This window comes from Pantherophis guttatus, chromosome 7, assembly GCF_059756535.1.
Source record: "Pantherophis guttatus breed Tessera chromosome 7, ASM5975653v1, whole genome shotgun sequence".
NCBI classification, from domain to species: domain Eukaryota; kingdom Metazoa; phylum Chordata; class Lepidosauria; order Squamata; family Colubridae; genus Pantherophis; species Pantherophis guttatus.
The window spans coordinates 37,387,226-37,410,265 of NC_142069.1; the positions used below are offsets into that span (position 1 = coordinate 37,387,226).

General features: G+C 36.5%; 1 protein-coding gene across 3 annotated transcripts in view; it reads left to right on the plus strand.

The window, feature by feature from the left end:
• The window catches only part of NTN4 (netrin 4), a 45,161-nt gene extending 22,739 nt beyond the window's left edge, over positions 1–22,422 (plus strand). For 2 of the 3 annotated variants that reach the window (XM_034402744.2, XM_034402746.2), the window contains exons 4-6: positions 2,956–3,082; positions 4,096–4,284; positions 6,372–7,709. In XM_034402744.2, coding sequence (XP_034258635.2) covers positions 2,956–3,082; positions 4,096–4,284; positions 6,372–7,624 — 1,569 coding nt within the window. In that variant the 3' untranslated portion in view covers positions 7,625–7,709. Of the gene's footprint in view, positions 1–2,955; positions 3,083–4,095; positions 4,285–6,371; positions 7,710–8,480; positions 8,695–9,791; positions 9,908–11,301; positions 11,371–19,184; positions 19,356–20,176 lie in introns of those variants that run through there. The other variant, XM_034402747.3, reaches the window with a different exon arrangement.
• The last annotated feature ends 618 nt before the right edge of the window (positions 22,423–23,040 follow it).

Sequence of the window (23,040 nt, forward strand, 5' to 3'; positions counted from 1 at the left end):
TCACAGGGCTATTGAAATTACTTTCTTAATAATCTTTCAGATAATTAATTTTAAATATTTTAGAAGTATTTTTTAAAAAAATACTACACTTATGTCAGTTGGTGGATGTAGACAAATAACCCGTTCACAGTTTGTGTAACATCTCATTGGTAAGTAGGTATATAACATGTTGGTATTTAAATGTTATTGTTAATGAATTCTTTATCTAATGAAATCTTTCATTTGTAATTTTAATAGGATGTAGGATTATTTGTTCAACAGTAGAAATAGTAGAAAAGCTAATATCAAAACTTGAAAAGGCTTTTTTTTTAAGGAAATATATTTCCATTTAAGCATTCTCACAATCACCATAATTATACACTCAAAATAAAAATGTAGTTAATCAAACCAGTTTCAAAGTGGCTGCAAGACAGGTCATACACTACAAAAAAACCCTTTATTTTGTGAAGTTTCCTAACAGAAGATATTTATTGCTGTGGCATTTTGCCTTTCATTCTGTTGAAGAAAGCGTAGCTCAAGATTGATAGTTTAAAACCATTTCCTAAGGATGGTTTTCTGTTATTCTTTTGATATTGTTTCGAAGCCTTTTACTTTTTCAGCATACATTCCTATGATATCTATTAAAAACAAACCTCCCTGCACTTGTAAATTAAAACCCAAGACATTTGGGTTTTAATACAATTAAGAATAATCAAAGGGGGTGTAGAGAAGGCAACTTAGTCTACAGCTGATTAGTCACTCCTTTCTTGATACTGTATATGGAGGAACATAAGTCATGGGGGATTTTCTTAAAAAACAACAGGCAATTTGAAAAGAACTAATTGAATATATTAATTCAAGAACAAAAAGGCAATGGAAGGAAACATGCCCTAGCAACTGTCTTCATGTGTGAAAATCAGTCACTCATTTATCTTACATAGGTCAACTTTTGTAACACTGTTTGCCTTGTATAGCATAATAAATGACATTACGAGAGAGCTGTCAAGCTAAGAAGAAAAGCAGTCTGTAAGTGAAGGGAAAGGGAAAGGCCTAGTGACAGAATGAAAAATAGTGTGTGTGTAAAAGGATTCTTGTTAAATGAACTTGCTTGTGTTGATTCACAAAATAATGAAACAGCCTGGGAAATGTGTCTGTTTAGCAATTCCTTATAACATTTTCAAATGGAAATATTTATATCAGTGTTAATCTAGTATCCTCTAGAAATGTTGGGATGCAACTCGTAACTGATATGCTTTTTATGAATATGGTATCACTTATGTTGCACTATATGGGATATTGCCTTTTCCATATCACTAAGCAGGAATAATGTGATTTTTCATATTTACCAAAGGAAATGTCTATGGAGGTTCTCAGTCATCCAGGTCATGGTTGTCCCAAAGGTGCTTTTTCAAGAGACAACTAAACTTTCTGGTTTTTCTTTCTTACGATTTGCTTCTCATCTAAGAAATTTCTTCAGCTTCTTAGATGAGAAGCAAAACGTCTTCAAAGAAAACCCAGAAAGTCCAGATGCCTCTTGAAAAAGCACCTTTGGGACTACCAAAGGAAATATTTACATTCCAAAACTAACTACAGATCTTAGTTGCACATACATGTGTATGCAAGAATTAGGGTCTGCAAAAAGACATTGTTTGTTAAAGCTGGAAGGAAACCTACTGTTATGAATGCCTCCCTTGGATTCTACTTCCATTCCTCTATATAGGACACTGGCTTCAGTATGAACATCCCATCATCAATGTAAATATGTGCATTGATAAATCAAATACAACTGAATGTCTTGTTTGAATCTCCTAAATCATATAGTTAACATGTGGGTATAATAAAATTGAAGTATTAAGTCCATTAAGTCTACTCTGCTATTATGTACCTCTGTCATAATATTCTAAGCAAGATTGAATAATGTTGCACTGCAGCGTCATAAGAATATTTTATAATATGGTTTCCATAAATGTGCTTCCAATACTGTAAATCCTTGCCCACCACAATCAGGCCTTCTTAAGAATATCTTGAAGGATGCAGAATAATCTTAAGAACTACGTATTTTCAGAAGAAAATATCTTTGTCTGCACTACTTTTCCTAGTCCTCCACAGATTGTATTTTCATCTTCTAGCTTGACTCTACAACACATATGATACATGAAGTGTGTAAAGCAGATGGCCACTCTTTTTTACTACTTTGGAACCAAAATAAAACTGAAGTTACAAAGTACTAAGAAAAATAATATAAAAAGGAACAGGCAAGTATTTTAATGGAAGGCCAATTACAATGGGTATCATTTTATATAAAATTGTTTAATGTATGTATATCTTATTTTTAAATAGAATTAAATAGGAATCATTCATTCCAAGATTATTCAACAAATGGAACTGTATCATCTTTTTTCTACAGGTTGTGTTTGTGATGCTTAAACGGTACTTTATTTCAGAAAAATGTATTTCATTTTTGGCAGCACTTTTCAAGTATTATTGCTTCTATGTTGAGAAAGTTGTGCAGTATAATAAGTATGTAATGGAAGATTGGAATATGAATAATAGTATCACTGCAACCTTATCTTCCTTCTCCAATTGTTTGATTTCCCATTCCTTACAACTTACTTACTGTGTGAGCTGTAGCAGCCTCTCCCTATTCTCAGTTTCCCAGCATCTATACATTTGCTTAATTCTATTTAAAAAAAACCCATACAACTCATTGGTTGTGTAGGAAACAGCATTAAGAATATTAAATCCTCTTAAAACTAGAAGGCGTTACGTGCAATGAAATTCATGGTAGGGAAGTGTGCTGATTATCTATTGGATGAGCTCTCAGTCATCAGTTTTCAAAAAGGAATTATTTTCATTACAAAGTGCTATTCTATTGCCTTAGAGTAGCACATACTCTGTGAAATTGTGTAATGGGGATATCTGAATGTTAAAATTTGTACACATGCCATTGCAGACATGGTTGTTTTCAATTGTTAGGTCCATGGGAGATGCATTTGTAAACATAATACTGCAGGAACTCATTGTCAGCATTGTGCCCCTCTTTACAATGACCAACCTTGGCTTGCTGCAAATGGCCAAACAGGCGCTCCAAATGGATGCAAATGTAAGTATGAGACCAAAGTAATGAAATCATTTATAGGCTATTGTGTAAAAACAAAGTTCTCTTATATTATATAAGTATAATATAATATATAAATATATTATTGGGAAATGACTTTATAGGTCATCTAATTCCACTTTTTGCTCAGTCATGGGTTCCTGTTTCAAAATCCTGAGAGAAAGCCCACTGGTTTAAAAAATATTCCAGTCCTTATTAGATTATTTAGTACATACCAGGGGTGAAATCCAGCAGGTTCTGACAGGTTCTGGAGAACCGGTAGCAGAAATTTTGAGTAGTTTGGAGAATGAGCAAATACCACCTCTGGCTGGTCCCAGAGTAAGGTGGGAATGGGGATTTTGCAGTATCCTTCCCCTGTAGTGGGGTGGGAATTGCAGTATCCTTCCCCTACCATGCCCACCAAGCCACGCCCACAGAACTGGTAGTAAAAAAATTGGATTTCACCACTGGTGCGTATTGTATGGAGAGCAACATATTGAAGAAAGTCATATAGTTTGGTCTACTGAAAAGTCAAGGAACTGTTACTTATATTTTCCCATAGCATTTAAATAAAATATTCTGAATTAAAATCAAAAGATTTGCAGCCTTCATTTAAAATATAAAAAGTACCTAGACATAAAGAGTTTACAGTGATCCTAAATGTATACCAGGAAAAAATGATTTGAAATTTGATTAACATTTTGAAATGACCATGAATTTTTATTGTATTTTCTTGCTTTTACAGTATTTTATTGGAAACATTATTTAAATAAAAAGTATACCTGTCTATTCATCCATTCATCTATCCATCCAAATAAAATGATAATTTTAGAAATTTCCCATTTAACAAGCTAAATATACTAGAAAAACTAGACAGTAATACAATCTGCTCATTTTACGAACCCATATATTCTAATACCATTTGCTTTCAATATTTACAGTTTCCATGATGTGTACCTTTTTTTACAAAAACAGCAAAATCCTGATTTTCTTTCTCCTTAATCTTGGGTATGTTTCAGCTTGTAAATGCAATGGGCACTCTGACACTTGTCACTTTGATATGGACACATGGCTGGCATCAGGGAACCAAAGTGGGGGCATTTGTGACAACTGTCAACATAATACTGAAGGACAACATTGTGAACGTTGCAAGCCAGGCTTTTATCGAGATCTTAGAAAGCCTTTTTCTGCTCCTGACACCTGCAAATGTAAGGCAATCCTAATTTTGCAAGCTTCCAACATTGGGTGATTTTTTAAAATTAATATATTAGGGTTTTTACCTTAGGCTTCTTTTATGTATGCATACCTGATAGATGTATTTGAGTATACTTTGGATAATTAAAAAAAAATTACAAGTAGGAAGTACTGCAGAGGAAACAGTTCATTTCTTGATACGGTTCAGGAGGGAACTTAAAATATACTTATTTCACAAGTTATTTAATACCAATATTAGGTTCTCTAAATAAATACTGCACACCAGAGGTGGGTTTCAGCAGGTTCTGACCAGTTCTGGAGAACCAGTAGCGGAAATTTTGAGTAGTTCGGAGAACCAGTAGTAAAAATTCTGACTGGCACCACCCCCATCTGTTCTCTGTCTCCCAATTCCCAGCTGATCTGAAGGAAATGGGGATTTTGCAGTAACCTTCCCCTGGAGTGGGATAGGGATGGAGATTTTACAGTAGTCTTCCACTGCCACACCCACCAAGCCATGCCACACCTACCAAGCCACACCCACAGAACTGGTAGTAAAAAAATTTGAAACCCACCACTGCTGCACACAATATCCATACAACAGAAAGTTGGAACAAGGGAACCTGAGTTTTAATTCAATCTCAACTACATTCCTGCTCAACCATGAATTTTATCAGCCTCAACCCAGGCAAATAGAATGGTCAGAATCATTTATATAATTTAGAGCTTCCATTTATGTGGTATGCATGAAGATGAACACTGGAAGATTTTAAGATGATGTTGGATAACCATTTGTCTGAAGTGGTGTAGGGTTTCTTGCCTAAGCAGGCGGTTGGACTAGAAGACTTTCAAAGTCCCTTCCAACTCTGTTATTCTATTCTATTCTAACTGTGCAGTGCTTTGGATTCAGTTTAGGAGGAATATAGAGTACAGTGAACACAGCTTCTATCTGCAATGCATTGAACAGGCTTTGTTTGATTCCTTAAAGTAGCTACACAATCCTGACAAATTATACATCTCCTCTAATGAATTGCAAATAGATGCTTTATTTACATGCCTATATGTTCCAAAGTATTTTTTCCCAATTTAAACATATATCATTACCCAGACCTCATATTTATAATTTTATTGTTTCATTAATTAATTAACTAATTAATTGGTTAGTTAACTAACCAAAGTTTTCATGCAAAATGCTAAAAGTGACTAAAAATGCTAGCCCATGTTTAATCTTTAATTTATAGAATTACGTAGTAGCAGGTAAAAATAATCAAATTTACTAGCTAGAGTAAGAAACTACCGTAGAATTAAACAGTTTCAAAATATTATCAACATTTAAAGATATACAGGTAAAATTATTAGTGGATATCTTAATAACATAATGAAAATTAGTAACATTGGGCAACATACTGTATATCTTTCCACACTTCATTCTTAAATACACAACAAAACAGCAATGAACACTTTTTTAAAAAGTGGGGATTATATTTGTAAATGTAAATGTTTTTCCCAAAAGTCAATAAACACAAGCAAGAATATAAAATAATTATATACATGTCAGCAGAAATTGGTTTGTTTAAATTCATAATCTCAGTATCCAGTTAAACAGAGATATGATTACAGATTCTGGTGGTATTTAGCTCTTTATATCTTTTTTATAAAGTTTGCCAAATGTAATTCATACAACTAATACAAACAGGTACCTTTTGGCATTTGTTATACAGTTGCTTTCCATGTTAATAAAGCGGTAAACATCAAATAATATAAAAACCGTCCACTATAGATACGATATTAAAATAAATGTACTCTTTTCAAAATATTAGGAGCACTTCAGAGTTTGTTGAGTGATGGCAAAAAAAAAAAAAAGATCTAAATAATAATATGTAATGTTATAGCCAAATCAGAAATGATGGAATCAAAGCATGAACTTCTTGTTAACTGAAACAGAGAAACCAATGTAATGAGCAGAGATATAATGATTTATATTATAAATAAATTAAATATTCAGGAAAAAAATAACCAAGAGGAACAATATGCAAAGAAAGCAAGCTGTCATTTCTATTGAATATGAAGAACAGTCTCTCATATGCGTGTTCTGATATTGCAGTGTGCTCTTGCAACCCCATTGGATCAGCCATGCTTCCTTTTAGCAACAGCACTTTCTGTGACCCTAGCATCTCCTTCAAGATACTGCAAGGAAAAAGAAATTTGGGAGGATTCGGGTTCCCCGATTGGGAAATATACCAAAAGGCGGCGAAAATAATTTGGATTAAGGAGTGGATCACGTTACAAAATAGGAGAATCCTGACATTAGAAGGACATGACCTATTAGAAGGATGGCATACTCACCTGTGGGACACAAAGAACAAGAAAAAATCCTACTTTCATAAACATAAAATTAGGGAGACACTTATACGCACGTGGGAGGAAATTAGACAGAGGATTTATACTAAGGTACCTAACTGGCTTTCTATTACGGAAGCGTTGGCGGCCCCAAACAGGAGAGATGATTATAAACTGGCCACGTATAAAGATATTCTTGATGAAAAGGGGAAGCTCAAATCTTTGGATTTATTGAGGGACCAGGGTTTCAACTTGGATTGGTGGAATTACCTGCAGATTAATTCAAGATTTCAAAAAGACAGAGACCAATTCGGTATAGAAGCTAAGCATGGAAATTTTGACAAAATTATTTGGAGAGTAGACAAGAAAATGCTAGCAAAAATATATAACTTCTTACTAGATGAGGATAGGGCAGAGATTATAGCAAAAAATCAGCTAAATATTTGGGAAAAAAACTTGGGATACAGATTAAATTTTAACGACTGGGAGATGGCTTGGAATAGGAACTATAAAATGACGAAATCGGTAACATTCAGAGAAAACCATTATAAAATGCTACACAGGTGGTATTTAGCACCAGCTAGGTTAGCGAAAATGTTTCCCAATCTCTCAGCCACGTGTTGGAAATGTGGAAAAGCGGTCGGCACCTTTTATCATCTATGGTGGACCTGTCCAGAGACCAAAAGGTTCTGGTCAAAAATTCGATATTGGCTATGTGAAATAACAGGACAGGAGATAGTTTTATCTCCAGAAATCTTCCTTCTGGGTATAATCGGAGACGGCCTCAATAACAACAAAACTCAACTCATAATCCAGATTACAACAGCGGCTAGACTAGCCTTTGCGAAATACTGGAAAAATAAATCCATACCCTCAGAAGAAATACTAATAAACAAAATCCTAGAGTGCGCAGAAATGGCAAAATTGACGAGTGAGATAAATAATGAGGAGAAATCTAAATATTATGAAGTATGGGGAAATTGGTACAATTGGTTGAAGAACAAGACAAAAACATGATTTTAGGATATGATATATTATGTACTTGAAGTACGAGCTATATTGCATAGAATATTGAACAGCTAAGGATGAAGTTTATTTGACGTATGATTACGTAAATTGTATAAACATTGTGCCTCTGAAGGAGATAGAGATTGTATATCTTTTTTTTTCTTTTATAACGGAAAAATTTAACAAAGTATATTAAAAAAAAAAATAAAGTTAGTCTTTTCAAAATATTAGGAGCACTTCAGAGTTTGTTGAGTGATGGCAAAAAAAAAAAAAGATCTAAATAATAATATGTAATGTTATAGCCAAATCAGAAATGATGGAATCAAAGCATGAACTTCTTGTTAATTGAAACAGAGAAACCAATGTAATGAGCAGAGATATTAGAGGATGAGAAGGAAAATGACTGATGTTTATCTACACACTGGCCTTTTCCTCAAATGTTTATTTCTAGTGTTACAGATGAACTGAATTCTATTACATGAGCTCAGATGAGAATAAAGCTCCTGCTGTATAATATGTGCATTATTTCATACACCTAATTTATACATGTCTTCTTGAACCTAGTGCCCCCTCTCTATATATTGTTGGGATTGAAATGTACTCATTTAGTTAATTTAACTTTTTTGCTTCATATTTAGCTGTAAATGCTTATATATTTGAGAAGAGATAGGCATAGGCATAATTTTCAGGAGAAGCTTTAGAAGAAAATTTGGAAGACTCTAGAGGAATATTTCCCCTAGATATTATAAATAAATTAAATATTCAGGAAAAAAATAACCAAGAGGAACAATATGCAAAGAAAGCAAGCTGTCATTTCTATTGAATATGAAGAACAGTCTCTCATATGCATGTTCTGATATTGCAGTGTGCTCTTGCAACCCCATTGGATCAGCCATGCTTCCTTTTAGCAACAGCACTTTCTGTGACCCTAGCAATGGTGATTGTCCCTGCAAACCTGGAGTGTCTGGTCCTCAGTGTGATCGGTGTATGGTAGGATACTGGGGATTTGGACATTATGGCTGTCAACCATGTGATTGTGCAGGAAGTTGTGATTCAATCAATGGAGACTGCATCAACAGGTGAGTAGAAGAACTGAACAAGTTGACTTATCATAATAGGGAGAGGAATTTACCTTTAATAATCCTGCGTCAGAAGTAGAGGTCATCAAAAAAAGTACAAATTTACAAACAGATTCATACTATTTTATGAACAAAAATGAAAAAGCTTAGTAGTACTAGACTGCAAGATATACAAAATTAACATCATGATTTTTCTTTCTGCTATTCGGCTTGAACCAATAAGATTTGAAAGTAGCTTGAGTCTTTTTTGTTTTTTGAAAAAATGTTTAATAAAAATTATTTTAAAAAAAAGATTTGAAAGTAGCTGAATGTATTAAACTATACATAGAATCATTGGCCCAAAAGATAGTAGCATCAGTGGATGCATGGCACATTCCCCAAATATATACTGTATTGCTCAATATATATATATAAAGGATGTAGGATAGAGAAAGTTGAGACCTGATAAATCTCTTGAGGTTATGCTTGAAACAATTGTCATCTGAACAATTTTGTTCTATAAGGGATTTTTTTTTCATGATTATATTTAAAAGGTTTGACATTATATTTAAAAGGCCTTTGACAACTTAAATTGTTTTTTTATGTTTAAAGTCCTGGAAGAAATGGACTTTGATGGGAATTTTATTCAAGGGGGTCAAAAAGCTGCTTATACATCACAGCAAGCAAAAATTGTTATTAATAGTGACTTACCGGTAACTCACATGTGAAATCCGAAAGGGTGCGAGACAAGATTGTCCTTTGTCTCCTGAATAGAGATATCAGACAAAATGGGAAAATAAGAAGTATAAAGACTGAAGTATAAAGACTTTATAAACTGAAGGCCTTTGCTAATGATTTGGTTATATTTCTGCAAGATCCAAAAAACAACTTAGAATATTTTATGAGGAAATTAAATGAGTTCGGGTCTCTAGTGGGTTTTAAAATAAACAAACAGAAAACAACAATGCTGATTAAGAATATGACATATACATTTTTAACATGATTATTTTTTAACTTACTTCTGATTCCCTAAATCTTACAAAGACAGTTCTCTATATTAACACTTGAACCGAACTGATTTCATAAGAAATATTTCACATTATTCCTTTGATTTTTAGCAATAGAGACATAGAGTGGTACCATGAATTCCCTGGTCTCTATTCTGCCCTTAACAAGAGTGAAGTAGCTTGGGAGTGGGAGGAAGAACAAGGATACTCTGCTCTTCGACATTCAGGTAAGAATGTGTTCCCAGGCCTGCTAGTTATCTCATTAGGAGGATAATTTTACTGATTAATAATCAGTGAAATGACGATTTTGAGAAATGGTGGGAAAACCAACAGAAGGTCACAAGTAAAAGACAAAATCTTCAGTAAAAGAAACAAGATCTCATCTGAACCATATAAAAACAATTGTTCTGTTTTTATTCTGAAGTGATTTCCATTACCCAGATTTCTAGGCCTATGTTTCCAAAAGCCAGAAAATTAAGAATAAACTGAGCAAGAATTGGAGTATGGATAGACAAAGATGCTGCTTTTCTGATGGACACATTCCCCTTCCTGGCACCAATGAACTCTCTCCAATCATTGTTTCTGGAATTAATGTTAACTGGGTTCTGAAACTCAAATTTTTATGCAAATAAGTAACTAATGTTGTTAGGTTTATATTATTGATTTTAGACTTTTATGTGTATCAGTGTTGGCTTCTTGTCTTTTCCCTTTCCCCCAAAATCAATTCCTTCTAAATTTTTAGCTTGGTATATTAAAATAAATAGTATCTCATTAAAACCTTTGCCTACAGGATTGTGTAAACCTACCCCTTGTGATTTCACATTGACAAAATATTTATTAATATTTATATTGCTGTATTGGACAAAAATATAAAGTTCTAGTGCACCTAACTGAAGGGCAAAAATATTGTTACATGATTAAGAATGCCACACAGAGAAACTATGAAGTGTCAGAAGATTTAGCCTATCATAAGTTTCTTTTCCTGAAGAAAATTTAGAAGAATTGTTGGTAGTGGTAGAATATATTCTGAAGTTTTCCATTTTTTTAATGAAACAAACAAGGAACACTTGGAAAACTGGGGAGAAAGCCACAAGAACTCAAGAAAAATCCTGCTGGATTAGGCCAAGAGTTATTTCTTATTTCAGCATTTTGTTTCTCATAGTAGTCATCCACATGCCTCTGACACAACAGTAAATGGAGACATACCCCCTCCCATAGACTTTCCACCACAATTAATATTCGTAGGCAATTTGATCCAATGCATAGCTAGAATTTCAGAAATATTAATCCCAAAATTAATCTCCATCAAAATGTTCCCCATTTATAGCCTATTAAGACTTCAAGGAGCTTCTTCAAATATTCTGAGCAATTCAGGACCTGCAGTCTCACCATGATACACAAACAGTATTTCATGCAAAAATAATCCATTTCTTGAAAAAAATGTATCCTTCCTAATTACAATTCATTAAGTATTATATATTCTTATATATAATACATTCCTTCCAAGTTCACTTCAGAGAATATGGGCAACGATATCGTTCATTTGGGGACTATAATATGATGTAATAGCAGTTAGAAATGTTGGTGATTCATGGTAACAGGTATTTTGGTGTTTCCACAGGCAAGTGTGAATGTAAAGACCAAGTTCTGCAAAATTTTAAGATCTTTTGTGCCATGAAATATACATATGGTGAGTCAAAATACATACACATACACCTATATGTTTCACACATGTACAGAAATATATATATATATATAATTATTTCCTAATTAATATAAAATTATTCAAAACTACTGTAATTGGAAAAATAAGGAATAGACAATGCTACATACCAAATGCAGAATTTTCAGTGCCTTAGAGTACTAGTTCATTAAACTTATACATATTTACTCTGTCAGAAAATAAGGACTGTGATGATGTAGTCCAAGACCCTTGAGTTTCAACACTGGAAACTCTGCCCCACAGTGGTAGGATATTCAGCGGTTGCCTAGCCTACATCATCACCAAATAATCCACTTTCGGAATAACTCAATCTCAATAGTGCAGTCATCTAAACAAGTCTTCGGGATTGATGGTATAAACAGGTCTTGAAGGATTTCAGGAGGATTAAATGGAAAGGAGCCAACCTAATGGGATAATTCGTCTAATGATCTTTCTCCCTTGAGCTAACTCTTCTTTCTTGCCTTGTACTCATTTTTCTGCTTCAGCATCTAGCACTATGCCAGTGTTCTGCCATAAGGAGGTTTCCTGTCTTTTACTTTCTAGCCAAAATAAAAAAAAAATATTTTGGTTGGCACTTCTTTACTGTATCTTCTTCAACATCTTCTCTCTAGTCATTCATTTCCACTGAAAACTATAGTCTTTTAGGGCAGCAGCTACATGTAACTCTAATTATCGAGGTTCTGCATTTTTTCTTCTTCTAGTGAGATGTCCGAATTAATTCATGACATCCAACCCATTTGGTTTTTATCTTCCGTATTATATACTTTTAATAGAGTATGGTTCCTTATTCTTTGCAGCCCAGCTCATTAATTGGCTAGTTAATATGTTGTCATTTTAATTATCAAAAATAGTTGGTGTTCACTTTAGGAACCTAATGTGAATTTTTTTAGATTTTAGAATTTAATTTAGATTTAATTTAGAATTTAAAACTACAGCATAATTCCCATGGTGCTGCTTCTCTATCTTTAGTGAGCAATGTAGCTGACAAGTTGATCAGTTATGCCCATTCCCCCCTCAATGTTTGCTTGGTAGTCTAGCACCAAGAAGCATGTTTCCAAAAGTGGTTCATTTTTTCTTTTAACACCAATGCATCCTCACTTTGCAGCTGACTCTATGCTTATAATTTTATTTTCTAAGCAGAGGACACAAGCAGAGGACACATTCTGAACTGTATACTCCAGGTTTCTTTATCTCAGGGCTAACTAATTGAGCTAACTAATGGAGTTCCTTTGCATTTAGGTTGAATGCTACATTTCTGATGAGGCAAAATGAAACTTTCGAATTCATGTCTACTGTATGGCTGAACAGTTACCGAAATTAGTTTAAAAATATGGAAAAAATTTGGTGCACATTTAATTATATGAATCTGAAGCAATATAACATAACTTTACCACCCCATATTGTTTCTAAGCACTAGGCTGTTTGTACTAATTTCTAATAAACAAATTAGAGTAAATTATAAACACTTTTCAATGTCTAAATTCTCCTTTTTTTATTTATAGTTGTGCAGGTGGTATATCCTGATATTAAGAAGTTATTAATGTACCATTTTGATTGTTCTATAGACCGGAAAGTGCAAAAATTATCAGGTTTTTCTTGGCAGGTTTCCAGTGCTTTTAACTGTTGCATCAGGCCCAGCAGTTAATTGGACAAAAATTTTCCTGACATGGAAATGAAATCAGGCAAGTGTTAAGGACAGAGATATTACAACAAATCAGTTAGCAACTGTAGCAGGATTCAAGTACATATTTTTTCTCTTGCAGAAGATACTTTAGCAGACATTTATTCATTTCAAATTCTTTAATCCTACAAACATGATTCACAAAAATAAATAGAAACAATTTTATACTGGATAGGTAAGAAGGCATCTTGACTTCTACCATGATTTTAAGTATCTTTGTTGTCAATCTTTATAGGTTAGGGTCAGGGGTGAAATCTAAAAATTTTTGCTACCGGTTCTGTGGGCAGGGCTTAATGAGTGGGCGGGGCTTGGTGGTAAGGTAACAGGGAGGGCGTGGCTTGTTGGTCAGGTGGGCGTGGCCAAGTCAATGTCACTTCTTTGCCCTTTTTTAACCTATAAAACACAACACAACACAACACAACTGGCTCACCCACAGTGTAAAAGCAGCTGTGCTAGACCCAAAATGGCCCCTGCAACAAGCAGGAACCTCACACAGCCACAAAAAGCCCCAAAAAACAACTTTCACACTTTATAAACACAAAATTCCACATACAGCTTTGTGAGATTTTGTATGTTTGTGTAGTTAGAGTGAAACACTACAGAAACACACTAAATCTCAGAAAGCTGCACAAATATTATTTTATTTTATTTTTATTTTTATATAAAAGCACTAAATTTAAAACTTCCTAAACTTTAAATGGCTAGGTCTAAAAACAGAACAACTAAAAAAAAACCCAATTAACTTATTTTTTTAAAGCTCCCAAAGGGGAACAAAACTTACCCAATAGAACAGGGGTCTCCAACCTTGGCAACTTTAAGACTTGTAGACTTCAACTCCCAGAATTCCTCAGCCAGCTTTGCTTTGCTGGCTGAGGAATTCTGGGAGTTGAAGTCCACAACTCCCTGCCTGCTTGATTGCAGGCAGGGAGATTCAGTTGCTTGCTGATGCAATGGATTGCAGGGATTACAGCAAGACGTTGCGGCCAGCAGCTAAGGTAAGCAAGCTGAGGGGGGGAGGGGGAGGGATTTTTGCTACTGATTAGCAGGCAACTCAGCTGGGATCGTCAGAACTTGGATTGTCAGAGCCATTTAAAAGGAAAAAAGTTTTTTTCTTTTACATGGCTCTTGCGATTCAAGATGAGTTGCCTGATTAGCAGGCAACTCAGCTGGGATCGTCAGAGCTTGGCACGTCAGAGCCATGTAAAAGAAAAAAAAGGCTCTGGTGATTGCGCGGCTCAGCTGGGCATGGGGGGCGGGGGCAGGGATTTTTGCTACCGGTTCTCCGAACTGCCCGCCGCCGTCTTTATTATTTATTTATTTATTTATTTTATTAAATTTCTATACCGCCCTACTTCCGAAGGACTCGGGGCAGTGAACAGCCACAGGATAAAACACATAAATACAAAAATTTAAAATAGAATAAAAACGAATTAAATAATTTGGCTGAACAAATTTAAAATACCCCATAATTTAAAAACAAATTAAAATTTACATTTAAAAAGGGGAGATGATTTAGGCCAGGCCAGCTTGATGAAATAAAAAAGTCTTAAGCGTGCGACGGAAGGTGCGCAGATCCGGGATCCTCCGTATCTCCGGGGGCAGCTCGTTCCAGATTGTAGGTGCCCCCACAGAGAAGGCTCTCCCCCTAGGGGCTGCCAGTCGACATTGTTTGGCCGACGGCACCCAGAGGAGCCCCTCTCTATGGGAGCGTACTGGCCGGTGGGAGGCTATTGGTGATAGCAGGCGGTCCCGTAGATAACCAGGTCCTAAGCCATGGAGCACTTTAAAGGTGATAACCAAAACCTTGAAGCGCACTCGGAAGACTACCGGGAGCCAGTGCAGCTCGCGTAGGAGAGGTGTTACATGGGAACTCCATGTCGTTCCCATAACCACCCGCGCAGCCGCACTCTGCGCCAGTTGGAGCCTCCTAGTGCACCTCAAGGGGAGCCCCATGTAGAGAGCGTTACAATAGTCCAGATGAGAGGTGACAAGGGCATGAGTGACTGTGTGTAGAGAGTCCCGATCTAGAAAGGGATGCAACTGGCGGATCAGGCGAACCTGATGAAAAATCCTCCCGGTCATGACCATCAAGTGCTCTTCTAAAGACAGCCGCGAATCCAGGAGGACGCCCAAGTTGCGAGCCCTTTCTGTGGGGGCCAGTGATTCGCCCCCAATAGTCAGTGATGGCACCAGCTGACTATATCGGGACGTCGGAAACCACAGCCACTCGGTCTTGGATGGGTTGAGCCTGAGCCTGTTTCTCCCCATCCAGATCCGTACGGCCTCCAGGCACCGGGACATCACTTCAAGGGCATCGTTGGGGTGGTCCGGGGTGGAGATGTACAGCTGGGTGTCATCAGCACACTGATGGTACTTCACCCCGAAACCACGGATGATCTCGCCCAGCGGCTTTACATAAATGTTGAACAAAAGGGGCGAGAGGACCGATCCCTGCAGCACCCCACATATGAGGGGCCTCGGGGCCAACCTCTGCCCCCGTCAACACAGACTGCGACCGGTCGGAGAGAAAGGAGGAGAACCACCATAGTACGGTGCCTCCCACCCCCAACTCTTCCAACCGGTGCAGCATGATACCATGGTTGATGGTATCAAAAGCCGCTGAGAGATCTAACAGGACCAGGACAGAGGAGCAACCCCTGTCCCGAGCCCTCCAGAGATCATCAACCAATGCGACCAATGCCGTTTCCGTGCTGTACCTAGGCCTGAAACCCGACTGGAACGGATCCAGATATGACGTTTCATCATATCATCATATCTGGGAAGCTGTCATGCAACCACACTCTCAACAACCTTCGCCACAAAGCGAAGGTTGGAGACTGGACGATACTTAGCCAATACTGCTGGGTCCAGGGAGGGCTTCTTGAGGAGAGGCCTCACCACCGCCTCCTTCAAGGCGGTGGGGAAGGCATCCTCACCCAATGAAGCATTTATAATCCCCTGGAGCCAGTCTCGTGTCACCTCCCAGGAAGCCAGCCCTAACCAGGAGGGACACGGGTCCAACAAACATGTGGTCACGTTCAATCTATCCAGAATCCTGTCCATGTCATCTGGGGTCACTCATCCCAGATAACATTCTCAAGACCTGCCTCCGTCACCCTCGCTGGACCTACCCAGTCGGAGTCCAGACCTTCCCGAATCTGAGTGATTTTGTCATGCAGATACTGAACAAAATCCTCGGCTCTTCCCTCCAAGGGGTCCTCCCGCGCTTCCTGGTGGAGCAGGGAGCGGGTCACCTTAAACAGGGCGGCGGGCGATTATCTGATGACGCAATAAGAGCAGCAAAATGAGTACATTTTGCTGCTTTTATCGCCACTAGGTAATTCTTAATATGAGATCTTACCAGTGTCCGGTCCGACACTGCTATCGCTACCTACTCGCCCGAGCTGGTCCGAACTGGGAGCATTTCACCCATGGTTAGAGTAGGACTTAGCTTGGAAAAACAGTTTGCTCCTTTTAGATAAGAAACTGCATCTGTTCCAACTATTTATGTCTTACTTTAAGGAAGCAACACATGGATTTCTTCTTCTCTTAGTCTGGACTAAGTTGAAAAGTAGCCTGAGGAGAAATCAATAAGTTCTACAGTCCCAAATTTTTACTGTAAATTGCTTCAAGGCAAATAACGTGCATTTGATTATAGCTACCAAGGCAGCATTTTGAACAAGTGCAACAGCAATAAAAATAATCTATGATTGATTTCACAATATTTTCTTTTTTACTGGATGTTAAGACAAAGAATTAGGGAGAAGGCAAATGTGTTGTGGTCATGTTAAAAAACTGCAAGCTGCCCTCTGCTCCATTGTTAAAATGGAATAGAGAAGAATCTTATGATGTGTTAGGTGCACAAAATATACCATCAGCAGCAAATCCTATTGTGATAAAGAAGATATTCTTTTGACAATTTAAAAGAATAGCAGGTTTCAGATTTCCCTCTGTTCCTACCAGCAGATCCTATCTTCAGTATAAATCCTGTAGGTGTCCCCATATTGGTGCGGATATCAGCAGTAAATATGTTAAAATACTAGGGAAAAAATGCACATAATAGCATGTATGAAAGGGACTATTCCTAATATTAGCAGAACTGGTTATTAGTGTGAAATAATGTACTAATTATGCAGGCAAAATAATTCAAAATGGAAAATTGTTTATGAGGACACTACATTTTTCAACTGCTAGGCTACATTATACCCTTTGATTTGGGAATTTCTTTTGAATAAACTGTGAAAGCTACCAACATATTTTAAGTGCTAGTTATAGTCTTTCCAACAGATTATATGTAATATTATTGGTATGTGTCCTATTAATAAGACATATTCCATGAAAAATGTATATTTGATGTTTGGTATCAATTCTATTCTTCCCTAATGTTCTGGCACTTTACTTCTGGCAGTTATTTGTGATGACAGAACTATTTCTAGGTTTCTAACTTTAACACTACTCATGTTTTAGTGGGGCAAGAAATAAGTAGAAACTCCAAGTTTTTTAACTTTAAATGCTTGAATTATCTCGTTTGTAAGAAATCAACTTCTTTTCTAATAATATTGTGGAAAATCATCATTTTTTGTTTTTGTTTTATGCAAAAACCTAAAATTATGAATAAGCTAGAGCTCTTGATACTCTAAACAGAGATAAACAATAATATAAAATTCTTAGCAATCAGGTCATAGAACAAATCGGGTATACAAGATAGTCCTCAAATTACGACAGATCACTTAGTGATGGTTCACAATTACAATAGACTCTCCCCCAAGATAACCTGGTCCCAAAGTTGCGCATGTTGCAGCACCCCTGCAGTCATCCACTCTTATGACTGCAGAGATGCAGCAAATTGCCCCCCCCACCTGTTCCTCCCCCATCCTGTTCCGCAAGGTCCCCACAGGCACTGGGCCTGTTTTCCACATGCTCCGCCCCAGCCCTGTAATGATTTCTCATTTACCTTGCAAAGCTCTCCAGAGCTCAGTGTTGGGGTAAGAAAGGAGAACAGGCTGCTCCATTGCTGGGCCACATGGCAGAAAAGCGGCCCTCTTTTTCTCAAACCCTGGCAAAGCTGGTTTCTTTTCATGGCTATATGCTAGCCTTTCCTCCTCCCCAACATTAACTCTGCTAGTCTTACAGTAGCCTTTTGTTGCTAAATGCTAGCCTTCTCTCCCCCCTGGAAATAATGGTGGGGAGGGGAAGCATGCAGCCCAAATCTCACCTACCTACATGCTTGCATTCTCATTGGCTGCTTACGTTCGCTGAACGGAGGCAAGCATGTAGGAAGGCGAGATTTGCCATTGGCTGCATGTCTTCCCTCCCACACCATTATTTCCAGTGGGGAGAGAAAGCTACTGTTTAGTGACAAAAGGAAAACAGCTTTGCCAGAGTCTGAGAAAAAGTTGGCCACTTTTCTGCCACATGGTCCAGCAATGCCTGTCCTCTTTCCTACTCTTGACATCTGAGCACTGGAGATCTTAAAAAAGTGACCAAATCGGTGACAGGGGATTGGTGCAGAGGGGTCCCAAACAGCTGTGAGGACCACAAAGGGTGGGAAGCAGAGTATGGGGTATCTCAGTGGGTGGGAGGAGGCCTTGGGATGGCAGAGGCAGGTGGTCTTGTTCCTTCATTAGGCCACCCATGGTCTTCCCCACCCTAAGGTACACCATGCACACTTAACGACCCTGATTCATTTAATGAACACATTGGGGAGAGCAGGGATTGGGGCTCGTTCACTTAACATGATTCACTAGGGTCCTCCCCACTAGGGTCCTCCCAACTTAATGGGCAGGCTCCATTATGGTTGTAACCCTTGTATTAAAGATAGGATCTGACACTACTTTGATTGATTTCTCTCTTCTTCTTGTATCGCATATATCTGTGTATGTGTATTCGTGTGTGTATATGCATTATGCAGTGTACAATGGAACATGGAAATGCATAAAACATCATTGTATGGCTTTTAAAAGTAAGTAAAAATAATTCTGAAAGGATCTATTTACAGTACACTGCACATGTTGCTTTTAGTCAATATTTATGTTTTATTCCATTCTAGTGGAATAAAAAGAGAAGATATATTCTTCCTTCTGAAATTGTCTTCCCACAGTGGTAAAGGCAAAGATTTTGTCTGCTCATGATAAAGGGTCTCATGCTGAGGTCAATGTGATGATCCAGAAAGTACTGAAATCTACAAAACTGAAGATTTTGCAAGGAAAACGGATTCTTTACCCAGAATCATGGACTAACCGAGGTTGTACCTGCCCAATACTTAATCCTGGTAGGCTTTTATATATATATATTCCATATTTATTTCATAAAATCTTAATTATATATAATTGATTGTATATATCATACAGATAGCTAAATAGATATTGCACTGTTTGTATATTATATAAATTTCATTTTGTTCCATGTGCTAAAAAAAGCTTGATGCTTCTGAAAATGAAAGTGCCATACTGCCTATACTGTTAAAGCAGTTTAATATAATACTAAGCAATTCCTTCACTGCTTACCCATTATAATATATACTAACTACTTTTATCACTGTGGATCTTCTACACAATTATTTTCCTAGCAAATTTAATTTATACCTTTAAATAACTTAATGCAGATAACTTAATTTTTTTAGAGAAACAAAAATTGCTGTATGGCTACTTTATTTAACAAAGTGCCTTTTCCAATGTAACTTTGCTGAAGCCGTACAATTAATGAAGTAAACATATTTTATTTAAAGGAGATATAGATACAATCTCTTGTAAATGACAGTTGCTATAATAATACTGATATCATCTTGACAATATCATGCACACAGCAATTACAAAAATATATTGACTAATTGGCAATCGAGGATTGCATTTGTTACCGTACAATAAACACAATGAAAATTCTATCTAAAACTACTTTATTTTAATTTTATTTAAATTTCCATACAACCTATTTCATTGAAGTGACTTTGGACAGTTTACAGCAGTACTCTCATGTACATTATTTCTCCTTTTCTTGTAATTAAATAATGTTTTTATCTTTCATGATAAGTAATCTTTATCTTATGTTAAGCACAAATCATTAAGATATACCATATGTCTATTTCATCGGCAGGATTGAAATATCTTGTAGCTGGATATGAAGATGTTCATACAAGCAGACTGATAGTCAATATGAAAAGCTTTGTTCACCAGTGGAAATCAGCTCTGGGGAAAAAGATCTTACAGGTTTTTAAAAAATGTGTCTGAAAAGGGCATTTGTTTATGCATAAAAACATATGTGTAAGCTTCATGAACAACCTCTGAGATTAAAACTGGAATGTGAGGGAACAGTGCCAAATGTAGTATAAAAAGAACTTTAATTCATAACCCATTCACTTTGTCTCAAAACACCTCATTTCAGATTGCAGAAATAGTTGGAGCTCTCTTACACAACCCCCTTTTTCTTGCAATAGGATGAGAAGTATGAACTAAATGTAACAATCCACAAGTGAGGTAATAAGATATACATCCACATCTGCATTCCTGCAGCTCTAGCATTTCCATTTTATCAACAATCATCAGTTTGGTTTGGTCAAAGCATTTTGTGAACAGAATTTCCTCACAGTTTTTTTCTGGACTGGAACAAGATACTTAAAAGTAAAACCCATTAATTTGGCAGAATATGCCTTGTCATTACTTTCTTAAAGTTTTCCTAATCAATATAGATTTAATATCCAATTTAAATATTTTATTTAAGCCGCACAGAAATGTATGGATAATTTAAAAGTTGAAGCTTTCATTTTCTTCTTTGGAAATATGTATATACACTTGTGATGGATAAAGTAATTGCTGTTATTTGTACTGTTGTAATGAATGAGATTAACTGAATGCTACATTAGTATATTGCAATCATAAAGGAGAATTTGGTTAGGTTTATATTCAGGTTTCTGTAGATATACTGTAAATGAAAATGACCAATATATTAATGGTCATTTATAAAAGCAGTACATAAGATCTCCACTGAAGTACAAAAGTGTTGTGGCCCGCTGGCGGCCAGCAGAGCTGGCAGCAGAGTCAGACAGTGAGGAGGTGGGGGAGGAACATGGGCCAGTCCTGGGGGCTAGGGAAAGCTCAAAGGCTCTGCATTGGAGGTGGAGAGGGAGCTAGACAGCAGTGAGGCAGAGGAACAGCTGGAGCCTGTTCCCAGTGTACACATGCGCAGAGCTGCCAGAAGACAAGAACAACTAAGAAAGCAGAGTCGACTTAGGAGTAAAGCTACACCTTGGAGGCCCTTCCCATAGGAAACAAAAGAGGCGTGAACGGGGAGTGGGCTTTTGCAGGAAATAATTCATTTGTTTGGTTGTTTCAAGAGTGGGAAGATCTGTCCGTGACTCTGTGCCAAGTTTTGCCTTGCACTGCATTTGGAAACTAGTTACCTGGCAAGTGAGATAAGGTCTGTGTTGATAAATATTCCTTTGAAAGACTGTTTGCCAGGCCTTGCTAACTGTGAATGAAAGAAATTCACAGTCGGGTAAATAAAAGGGGTTTTGCCATGACCAAGACTCTGCTTCCTGCTTTTTAAGGGAGCCTAGGTCAGAACAAAAAGAATGCTGACTCAAGTTGGTTAAATCAATGGCTTTTGGGGGTTGTGCAGGATGTTGCAGTCATGAGCACTTAAAACAAGTAATGAAATGGAATCGATCCCTTTACTAGAATTTTGACTTCAAATACTTTATATATAAAGCACTTTATTACCTGCCCCCTTCCAGTGTGAGCAATCTAATATTGGGGAACAGGGACAGCACAGGAGAAAGGATGAGGGAACAGAATCTTGCTAAACCTATTAGGATAATTGCTTTCCTTGTAACATAGCAAAAGCCATTCAGAAAAGCTAAAGATAACTTATGAAAAAGAATATATTTACACTGGAGCTCCAACTTCAAAATAATAATTTGATTTGATTGATATCAGTAAACATAAAAAAAATGGAAGTTTATGAAAAATGTGGTGAACTTGCCTAGCATTATGCTGGCTTTAGTTTCTACTTTTATAATATTTAAATTTAAACTGTTTTCTTAAATTGTCATCTTCTGCTTCTATATATGGTGTACATACTCTTTCAAAATTGCATATATTTTATATATCAAGAACTTCATCACTGGCATTTACACTGTTCTGTTAACACAAACGCAAGCACTAACATATCCTATTTATATGAACATACAAAAAAGAAAGGCAAAGGCACCATACAACGTAAATAAAAGTCATCCATGGCTCATCTGTTATTTTTTATTGTGATCCTATGGATTCTTTAAAATGATACTGTTTTAGATGTTGTTTTTCTATTTTATGTATATAATAAATATGTTACAATTCTAAGAATTGTCATATGTTTTTGCAATATTATAACATGTCAAAATCTTAAATGTAAAATAATTGAAAACAAGTAAATTTTCTGTGTATTCAAGTTGTAATACTGGTCACTAGGACTAAGACAAATGAGTTTTTTTCCCACACATGATAGTTACATGCAAATATATACCGATTAACAGATAAATTAGTCCTGCTGAGATTCATAGAGTTTACTCCAAGATACATGGTTACAGGATTGCAGTCTTATTTCTATTGTGGAACTAAATGCCAAGCATCATAGGTTCCTGCTTGAAATTAGGGACAATGAGGGACAGTTCTGTACAAATAATTGCTCTCCTGTAGTCATTTAGATGATCTTTCAAATTTTAATAAAGAAAAAACTGTATGAAATTATTTGCAGCAACTTGCTCCTTCTGTGAAGGGTTAGTTTGCTGCTCCCTAGATTGCAATGAAGTGAAAGATGATTATCAATTAAACTAGACTGGCAATTATCACCTCTCACTCGAATCACTATATTTGGTTACATATATTGGTCTTGCAAGTATGCAAGTGCCTAGGTGGTTCTCAGTGGAAAATTACATGAAGAAGGTTGAATTTTAATATAATTACTACATCTTCCTGTTA